General features: G+C 49.0%; 1 protein-coding gene across 1 annotated transcript; it reads right to left on the bottom strand.

Moving 5' to 3' along the window:
* Nucleotides 1–4,743: 4,743 nt before the first annotated feature.
* On the bottom strand, nt 4,744–9,107 carry Cytl1 (cytokine like 1). The gene is made up of 4 exons (XM_041636598.1): nt 8,923–9,107; nt 7,379–7,423; nt 6,747–6,875; nt 4,744–5,322 (listed from the first exon to the last, which is right to left on the bottom strand). Exons 1-4 carry the CDS (start codon nt 9,082–9,084, stop codon nt 5,239–5,241), a joined length of 420 nt encoding a protein of 139 aa, XP_041492532.1. The 5' UTR covers nt 9,085–9,107; the 3' UTR covers nt 4,744–5,238.
* Between the last annotated feature and the right edge of the window lie 903 nt (nt 9,108–10,010).

Here is a 10,010-nt window from a genome sequence, read left to right as displayed (position 1 = left end):
TGTGCAAAGAGGACTCAACAGAGTTCCTTCACCCTCTGAGCACCAACCGCTGGACACTCTGCAGGACACAGAAGAAAGTGACTGACAAACTGCCAATATAGATGCAACTGTCTTTGATATTTCCTGCTTCATGGAAAAGTCTGCCAGACACTATGGGTCTGTAGGCTGAAGATGGATGCCCCAACATTACATAGGAACTTTGGGTGACTGTCCAGGCGGCGAGATGTCTCTGTCAGTTCTAGAGCTTTGGAAGTTGCTTACAATGCACTTCCTGTTAACTTAGGTAATATTATATCTTTCTGGGGTCTTTGATGGAGTTAAAGAATAGATAGTTATACTTATAGTTTTCCTTAGTTATGATAAAAAATAAAGTAGATATAAATACTGTAACTGTAATTTTCGCTTTATAACTTTTGTTATATGTAATTTTATTACATTAAAGTTGAGACCCTCCCTTTTACTTATACAGAAAAGGGGAAATGGTGTGGGAAGTCCTTCTGTATATGTGTTACTTTCATTGGTTAATGAATAAGGCTGCTTTCGGCCAATGGTTTAACAGAATAAAGCCAAGCAGAAAATCCAAACAGAAATATATAGAGAGAGTAGGCAGAATCAGAGAGACGCCATGTTAGCTGCAGCAGAGACAGATGTCCCCACCAGAGCCTGCCAAAACGTTGCCGGTAGGCCACGATCTTGTGGTGATGCACAAATTAATGGAGATGGGTTAGTTTAAAATATAAGAGCTAGCTAAAAATATGCTTAGGCTATTGGCCAAACAGTATTGTAAATATTATAGATTTTGTTGATTATTTTGGGTCTGAGTGGCCGGGAACAAACAAGCAGCCTCTGACAACAGGCATGGTGGCATATGCCTTTAATTCTAGCATCCAGTAAGAAGAACTCTGTGAGTTCAATGCTTTGTCTACATAATGAGTTCCAGGCCAGTGAGGGCTACACAGAGAGACTCTGTCTAATAAATATTTATATAAGTTAATTATTTGTGTGTGTGCACACATGTGTATGTATCTGTGCGCGCGCACGCGCGCGTGCATGTGTGCGTGTGTGCACAGCACTTCCCACAGCCTACATGTAGAGGTCAGAGGACAACCTTCAGGTGTCAGTTCCTTTCTTCCACTTTTTATGTGGCTTCCAGGGACTGAACTCAGGTCATCTGGCTTGTGTGACAGGTGTACTTACATGTGGAGTCATCTTACTGGCCCCTGTGTTTATTGATATTTACCAAGTATTAGCAGTGTTTTTCATAAGCAGACACCTTCTTGGGAACTTCTTTATGCACAGAAAAAAGCCAGGCAAACAGTCTGCTGATCCTGATGGCCCAAGACATTCCACCTGGCGGTCTAAACACCAGAAGCTATCGCTTGTTCACCACCATCTCCAGTCTCCTTTGGTGCGTGGTGTAAGGCAGAGAGGGAACGTTAGTTCTCTTCACGCATAGTCCACATCCAGGAACCACTCATGCAGCTTGCTGTCATCCCCTCTGGACCTGCTTGAATATGCTTGCAGCACTTAGGCTCATTTCTGTGGGATGTCTCTGGGATCTGTCCAGCTCTGTGGTTTTATGCTTTGCTTTGTTTTTGCTTTTTGTTTTTACCCTTACTAAGACACCAGTTGGGTTGGTTAGTTTTATGGCAACTCGACAAAAACTGAACAGGTAGCCCTGGATGCTATAAGGAAGCATGAGGAGTAAGCCACGAGGAGCAAGCCAGTAAGCAGCACTCCTCCATGACTTTTGAATCAGTTCTTGGGCCTGACCTCTTCTGATGATGGACTGTAATGTGGAAGTGTGAAACGAAATAAGCCCTTTCCTCCCCAAGTTGCTTTGGTCATGATAGTTATCCTGACGATAGAAACCATAGCTAAATCTGAAACTTTGTAGGAGCCTGGCTAAGCTGGAGTCCTTCACGTGGAAGTGTGTGGTCATCAGGAACGCAAGCAGACCCGCGCATGAATGAGTGATGTAAGCTACAGCTTCAGTGCCTCCTGGGCCCGAGTGGCATGACTCCAAACTTCTGGACCTTTGTTGTCCTAGTGCCATTTCTGTTGCTGTGCTCAACACCCAGACCAATAGCAGCGTAGGGGAGGAAAGGTCTATTTGATTCGCAGTTTCAGGCTGTAGTCCATCCTTATGGAAAGTAGAGGCAGGAACTCGAGGTAGCTGATCACATCATATCTAAGAGCAGAGAGATGAATGCATGCCTGGTGGTGCTCAGCTAGCTTTCTCCACTCTTACGTAATTTAGGACCTGACAAGGTGTGGTGTCACCTACTGCTTGCCTCCCTCTCCACACCAATCGAAAGAATTAAGACAGCCCCCGACAGTCATTCCTCCTACAGTTATCCCCATAGGTCGACCCGATTTTGACAGTCTGCCATTGAGACTCTCTTCCAGATAATTCCAGGTTGTGTCAAGTTGACAAAACTCATCATCATCATATCTGTGCTGCTCAGGCCATGGGGAAGGGTTCCATTGCTGTCACAGTGACACCTGTCATCTGTCTTGAGACTATCCTGCCCTGGGTTGGGACTGTACAGCTGCAGCAGAGGTCAAAGAGCCAAAACACTACTTCCCCAGAGAACATTCCTTTGACCTTGCTCCACAGCCAGAACATTCTCGAAAAATAAGTAGAGATACATTTCAGGAGCTCAGCTACAAGCATTCTAGAATTGTGTCTGCAATGCCCAATAATTCCCAGGCCAACTCACCATGGAGGAGAATAAATCTAAGTTATTACTGCTGGTGCAGGCATTTTCTCATCCCTGAGCCCGGCTTTTCTACTTTTTCCTCCTCCTCTAACATTTGATGGATGTCAGGGTAGTCCCTCTCTCTGTTCCTGGAGCTCTTGATCTGACACTCTAGACCTAACCATTTCTGCAAACAGGGCTGTGCTTTCACACACTCAGCATTTTTCTACAGACTTAACTCAAGCTGTGGGATTTCTGTCTAATAATCCTCACCGGGTTTAGCTGCCCCCGGGTGTGAATTACGTGTCCCGCTCAGCCGAGTGCTGCAAGGAGGCCCGTGCTGATGATGAAACACTCGACTGTACCTGGGAAGGAAGATCAGGCTCCGCTTAGGGCTCAGCTGCTGGCGGTGATCCACGCAGCCATGTCTCTTATGAAAGAGCAGAGAGTGCTGAGATGAATTCCTTCCCAATGTGTACGTGTGCTTGTGTGTATGTGTGCATGCGCATTGCATGTGTGAGTATACAACATGTCAGCGTTGACCAAATCAGCAGTAAGGAACAGTTTCTGGCCATACACGAATAAGACTTCTGAATTACCTCCTTCATGGTACAAATATCATGTGTACCAGGAGGAGGGCGTGGTGGGGCCGACTGGAAATCTCAAGTCTTTAACTAGTGGCTTGTCTCCATTTTACAGTAAGTGTCAGTCATTTCAAACCTAGTTTCTGACCTTTCTGGTCCTCCAGGCATGGTGCTAGGTGGTGGGGAAAGAACCATGAAACGAGAATCCATGGTCCCTGCCTTCCTAGAGTGCGCCACCTTGCAGGAAGGACAAATGACATACAAACAGCCAATGGATTTCTCACCTGCTGCTGAAAAGCCATGGGCACTTTATACAGAACAGCCGTACTGGCAAGCAATAAGGGCTTGAAGGCCAAAGTGAGATGCTCAAACTTCACTCAAAATGGGAAGCTGCAGAGTTTTTAATAGAGGACAGGCATGATCTAATCGATACTTGTAATTTTTGTTACATTAAAAAATTGTGTGTGTGTGTGTGTGTGTGTGTGTGCATGCATGTGGATGCCACGGTACGTGTGTGGAGGTCAGAGGACAACTTCCAGGGGTTGGTTTTTCTTGAACTCCGGTTATCAGGCTTAGCAGCAAGCACCTTTACTGGCTGAGCCATCTTGACCATTAATTCATACTTTATAGAGACTATTCTGGCTGCTGGGCGAGAGTTGATTGTAAGGGGAAGAGATTCGAGCTGGAGGCCCACTTAGGGGGCAACTGCAGGGGTTCAGGCAGGAGGTGAGCTTGATTAGCAGTCAAGTTTGGTGATGGAGATGCAAACCCAGGTTCAGTGCATCCTTAAGGCTTCTTTAGAGAAGCAAAGGCCATTGTGTGTGTGTGTGTGTGTGTGTGTGTGTGTGTGTGTGTGTGTGTGTGTGAATGAAGACTGGCCCATGGAATTACAAAGGCTAAGGAGTCCCACAATCGGACACCTGCAAGCTACACACTCAGAAGAGCTGACAATGTGCTTTTAGGCCTGGAAAACAGGGGGTTGATGGGAGTTCTAGGCTTAGTCAAAAGGCCTGAGAGTGAGTAGAGGCAGTGGTGGAAGACTCGAGCCACGGCTGAAGAAGCCAGGAGCTCCAGTGCTGGCGGGATGTTGAGAGTGGCTGCTTCGCTACCCGTATTCCTTTCCACTCTGCTCAGGTCTTCGTGTGCTACCCAGCCTTCACCACACTGGGGAATTTTCCGGTCTCTCAGTGCGTCGGTCCATTGCTGACTTTATCCAGAAACACCAAGACTTAGCCCAAAGCGATTAGTGGGAATGGGAAGTCAGGAGCTCACCCATGGAGAGGACACCCTGTTTGGAAATTTCTCCCCTGGGAAGCCCAGTGTGACCCTTTCATACATGGGCTTGATGGAAAGGAATCACAGTTGCATCATGGGAATAACAGGTGCTCTGAGAAAAAGGTGGGGGAAAACCCTCTGAGACCACCTTGGGGTAACACAACAGCACTCCTGCTTCTCGTAGTAAAGATTTATTTGGTTTTCATAACCCTTCAGTGAAAGGGTGGCTCCTTCGCACTGCATAAAAGCCTTGTAAATACATTGCAGAAGCAGTAAAAATGCCTTAACATGAGAGAAAGGAAGGAAAGCTTGTGTGGCAAGGAAGCATAAAGTTGAAGCCTCTTTGGGTTTGGCGGCGACCAGAAAGAATAGTCCCATGATTTCATTAAAGCACCCACAAAGACTCCGGGTTTTGCCGCTCTCAAGCCGCTTGCTCCCCATAGAGAAGCCAGTGTGTACTTTACTGTTTGTGTCTCTTATGCCCCGTGAGACACTTATAAGCTGACTTCCAACCTGTGCACAAAGCTGTATAATCCTAACTGGTGTTCCAGAAGGCAGAGAGACACATGGGAGGTCTAACGGCTGCACTAAAGGGAGGCCTGGCGTGCTGAGAATCCGCTTTGGGCAGCGGGCCCAGCTTCAGGCCTCTGGGTCATTCTTCTGGCCCACCTGCTTTCTTAGCTCTGCCAGCCTGGAGAAGCCGTGCTCTCAGGGATCGGGTATTCTAAAGCATTGCAGTCATCTGAGAGGAACACCAAGTCCTGGAAAAGACAAGCCAGGAGTGAGCAGGTGTGCTGCTGTGGGTGTCTCTGGGGCCCATGAGAAGTCCTAGGGCTCCTGTCACCCTCCAAGATGATCCGAGCATTGCGGTGTATAGAAATACACCTCCATTCCCAAGGAGAGCTAGTGTGTTCTTTCTTCATGTTCACATTGGTATTTACTCAGGCTTTGGTCGACCAGATGGACAGATGGCTGAGTGGTTGGCAGACTGAATGGGTGCAGCTATTGCTGAATACTGCTAGCTCCCACCTCCAGCTACTCCAGCCAGTGCACGCCACATGCCAGAAGGAACTCTGCTAATTTCATCTTCCTTTCCCACCCACAAACCAAAGGAGTTCAGGAACTAAGAGGGACTGGCATAGGACGAACTGTCAGCAAGCTAAAGACTCTGGAGGGGAGGGCTTTACTCTGAGTCAGGCAGGTGCCTCCATGCATACATACATGGTGCCCCCCACATCTTCTCCCCACGCACTCTCACACACACACACACACACACACACACACGAGTCTGAGGTAAAGCTCAGAAGGTAAAATCATTTCCCGCACAAGCATAATGACCCGAGTTCAAATCTCAGCACCCATGTAAGAGGCTGTGCATGGCTGTGCACATGTAATACCAGCACTGTGGGGAGCAGAGTAGAAGGATATTTGGGGCTTACGTTTCCCAGCAAGACACTTGACGCTTGATGTCTCCTCCTGGCGTCCTCTTGTGTACATGTACCAAACATTCATATTCTCTCTCTCTCTGTCTCTGTCTCTGTCTCTCTCTCTCCCTGTCTCTGTCTCTGTCTCTCTCTGTCTCTCTGTCTCTCTCTCTCACCCCCCCCCCACACTAGCACTTTTTAAAGGAACTTGGAATTTAGAATTGTACATTTAGTCACCTTGCTAGGCATCTTAGGGAGAGACAGTACAGAGTGGTCACACTGTAAGGGTATAATTATTAGGACCTTTACCCTAATGTCACCAGATGGCCACTAAGTCCCTCACTCGGCAGTTGTGAAGAAGTGTCAGGGAAGGTGAACATGAGGACATAGCTATCTGGCTGGCTGGGTTTGTGGGACCACGGTGTTAGCTTTCTGTTCCCTTCCTTCCCAGCACCAGCTCCTCGGATGGCATTCACTCCCACCGAGACTCTCCTCCTTCACGAAGGGTCCTGTGGCTCTTTTACTCTGCCTGCAGTGTCTATGGAATGGCCTAGGAGTGAGTAGCCTGCACTGCCTCCATTTGTGGCCTTGGGAGGTGAGGGGTCCCTTTCTGAATCCTGCTCACCTAACAGGGGTGACAACTGTTGCAGAAAGTCCGCTGGGACTGGAAGTCCCTCCCTCAGGCCCACTCCCAACCCTCTTCCCAGCCCTCCTCCCAGTGATGTCCATAGGAGAAAAGGGCTCTTGAGTGCCTCACACACCCGCCTGCAGAAGGAGTTCATGATGGTATACAGTTTCCGCACTTTGTCCTTCAGAGTGTCCACTTCAGCCATTTTCCAGCACTGGGGAGAGGCCACAAAATCCCGCAGCTTGGCCAGCACACAGTAATTCTGAGAGTGGGGACAAGAGAGGGCTTTGGGAGAAATAGGAGCCAGGGGACCAGAGACTGAGTTCAAGAGTCCTCCAACATAGCCTAAGACCTCTTCTCACCCTGGCTGCCCCCTTGGCCAGTAGCAGAGCTGGTTCATACCCCCCACCCCACCCACCCCTCCCCGCCCTTCTCCACCCCGCCCTGACCCACCCCGACCCACCCCTTCAAACCCCTCCTCACCCCACCCCTCCCCATCCCACCCCCTCCTCCCTGCCCCACCCCACCCCTCCCCATCCCACCCCCTCCTCCCTGCCCCACCCCACCCCACCCCTCCCCATCCCACCCCCTCCTCCCTGCCCCACCCCACCCTTCCCCACACCATCCCACCCCACCCCACTCCACCCTGCCCTGCTCCACCCCACCCTGCCCTGCTCCACCCCGCCCCACCCTCCTCCCTACCCCTCCCCACCACACCCCACCTCACCCAACCCTGCCCCGCCCCACCAGCCAATACTCTCTTACGTGGATATCCAGGTAGAGCTGAGGCAAGTACCTCACACACGAATCCTGCAGGAAGAAAGCAAGTGGATGGGACAGCTGGTCACAGTCTGTTCCCTGCCAACTGTCCCCCAGCTGATAGCAGCAGAGCTTTTCCCCTGATGCCATGGCACACACTTACAACACATCTTGCATCATGATACCTGTTCTCTAAGAATCTTACTTCAAAGCATAGCCTTTACAATAACTGTATAAAACACCATTTTATACAAGCACATGTGTACAGACACGCACCACCATATGTATGACATTATGTAGTATTGTAGATATAATGCATTCATGTATGCAAACTGATTTTATAGCAGCCAACTGTATGAAGACTACATACCCACATAAATATATTCTTATATGTTTATCTGTGTAAGAGCTTTAGGCTACAAGCCAGGCACAGCAAAGTATGTAAGATATAACAGCACCATTAAGAGGCGTGAGTGTATGTGTGTGTATGTGTGCTTGTGTGTGCCCACGACCAAAGCCCTGCCTATCTAGTGCCCTCCCCTCTATGAACCTCTGCGTGAGCTAGGCTGCTGTTTTCCTTCTCTGTGATTCAGTTCTCCAGTTGTGAAACAAAAGATTGAGTGTGTTGTCTTCCACTTCGTCCCACCCTGCAGTTCTGGGCCTCTGTTCTTACCTTCTAGCATCAAATGCTCTGTTTCATGGTGAGGGACATTTCTCTAGACAATTGTCTAAAGAAGTGTCACATGAATGAACACAAGCTTATCAGATGGTATTGTTGATAGGCATCTTGCCGAGCCACTGGCGCAATGTAACACACAATTCACCACCACCATAGGTAAGAACTTGTGCAGAAGAGTGTTGTTATAGCAGGAAAGGCCTTTAGGTGGCAGGATCACAAACACTTTTTTTTTTTCTCAGTCCTATGTATTTTCCTACTGTTCTACAGCCTATCATTTTTATCACACGACAGTAATACGTGCAATTTAACTTTTGAAAAGAAAATACAAAGTGTTAAGATAATGTGAGCCCCAGTACCCGAGGAACGTTGGGCTCTGTTTGAAGCCTGTGCAAGCAGCTGAGTAACACTTTCGAAGTTTACCCAGACTCTTAGGGAAGTCCAGTGTGTTTTGCTTCTATTAGAGATAAGCAGGCAACTCAGCTTTCCCTCCTTTGAAGCACCCCTCAGGGGACACCCCCAAGTTCCTGGGGTATTCCTCTGAGGATGGGGCTAACATTTGTCCTGTGTCCCTGTGGTCAATCCTTTCAGTCCCATTGCACCCAGGAAGATGCTGTTATTCCTGTTCTTTACAGAGAAGGGAGCTGAGGCAGGGCGCTGAGTAATTGACCCACAGTCCTTCAGCAGATAAGGAGTGTGTCACTCTTGGCATACATTAGGCTAATGACAGAAATAAAGAAGCTTCATTCCTTAGTTCTGTGTAACCCTAAACTTCTATCTATCTATCTATCTATCTATCTATCTATCTATCTATCTATCCATCCATCCATCAGACCTGTCTTCCCAAGGCAAAGGAGGCAAGTGAAGAACTTACCTCAGGCTCTGAAGCCTGCAGGCTCTGGAAGTCTGCCATGATCTCACGACTCAGGGTCAGCATCCGGGAGTAGCAGGTAGGGGGCGCAGGCTGTACTGCCAGAGGCCAGACCACCACCAGCAGCAGCAGCGGCAGCAACAGAGGCAATGTCCTGGGTTCCATTGTGCCTGCTACCGCTGGGCCAGCTGTTCCTTTAAACAGCTGCTGGGGGGGATATCCAGAGCTCAGGCTCCCCACCTTTTTCCTGTGGCTTCCCTGCCAGGGCCAGGCATCCAAGGAGGGTGGGACCAAGGACGTGACACGCCCATAAGGTCTGGGACACTGGGTTCTTTCAGAAGGAAACTCTAATAATGGGAGGGGGAGAGTTGCAGGGCTGGGGGACCGGAGGCACCTAGAAGGGAAATAGACACTCATTTTCTACCAGAAATGTCTCTCACGACAGAAGCAGCAGTTGAGAGGCTGAGAGGGGGAAAGGGATGGAAGAATGGGAGATTGGATCAGAGGCCAGGATGAGGAAGTCTTGTCTGGTGTCAGAGTTGGGGGACTGATGTCCTGGACAGAATTTGGGGTAGAGGAGGGCTAGGGTGCCCCTAATCCTTCCAGTCTGCTGGACAGTACAAAGTGTAGGACTGGAGTCAGGCAGACTGGGTACCTCATCCACACCCCAGGCACTAAACAGGATGGAGACTGTTGGATGGAGCTCTGGGTCTCGGGGAGAGGCTTCCTCTGTACCTCTTGAGTGTGTGACTGTCACTGAACTCCTACTAAGGCTCCCAGAGGACAGAAAAATAAAAGACTCCATCTTTTTAGTGCTGAAAGCAGCACTGAAAAGGAAAGTACCACCCTCAGATGCTGAGGTGCAGAATGGCTCTGTCCTCTCTCTGGTGATATTTTTGGACCAATTTCTTAAATCATCTTTGCTTTCCCACCGTGTACAATGGACTGACAAGTGTCCCATGCTCAGGCCACAGGGACAAATAGTCAGGATGCTACCCAGGCCAGGCAGAACTTACGCCAGTCACATCAGGAGTCACCAAGACTTCTGAGCTAATGTTATGGCCACAGCTAAGGCCTGACTTGGCCCCAGG

This window comes from Microtus oregoni, unplaced genomic scaffold (assembly GCF_018167655.1).
Source record: "Microtus oregoni isolate MIOR12 unplaced genomic scaffold, Mior012 000049F_ref0000343, whole genome shotgun sequence".
Taxonomy (NCBI): domain Eukaryota; kingdom Metazoa; phylum Chordata; class Mammalia; order Rodentia; family Cricetidae; genus Microtus; species Microtus oregoni.
The sequence above is the reverse complement of the archived record's forward strand: the minus strand, read 5'-3'. Positions and strand labels throughout refer to the sequence as shown.

What these genes read in the sequence shown, in the direction of transcription:
- Cytl1 (XM_041636598.1), bottom strand. Translation starts at nt 9,084, where the DNA reads ATGGAACCCAGGACATTGCCTCTGTTGCTGCCGCTGCTGCTGCTGGTG. An exon ending in TGCAGGCTTCAGAGCCTGAG is followed by an intron (nt 7,424 to 8,922) that starts GTAAGTTCTTCA and finishes TTCTTCCTGCAG; the next exon opens with GATTCGTGTGTGAGGTACTT. An exon ending in TGAACTCCTTCTGCAGGCGG is followed by an intron (nt 5,323 to 6,746) that starts GTGTGTGAGGCA and finishes TGTCTTTTCCAG; the next exon opens with GACTTGGTGTTCCTCTCAGA.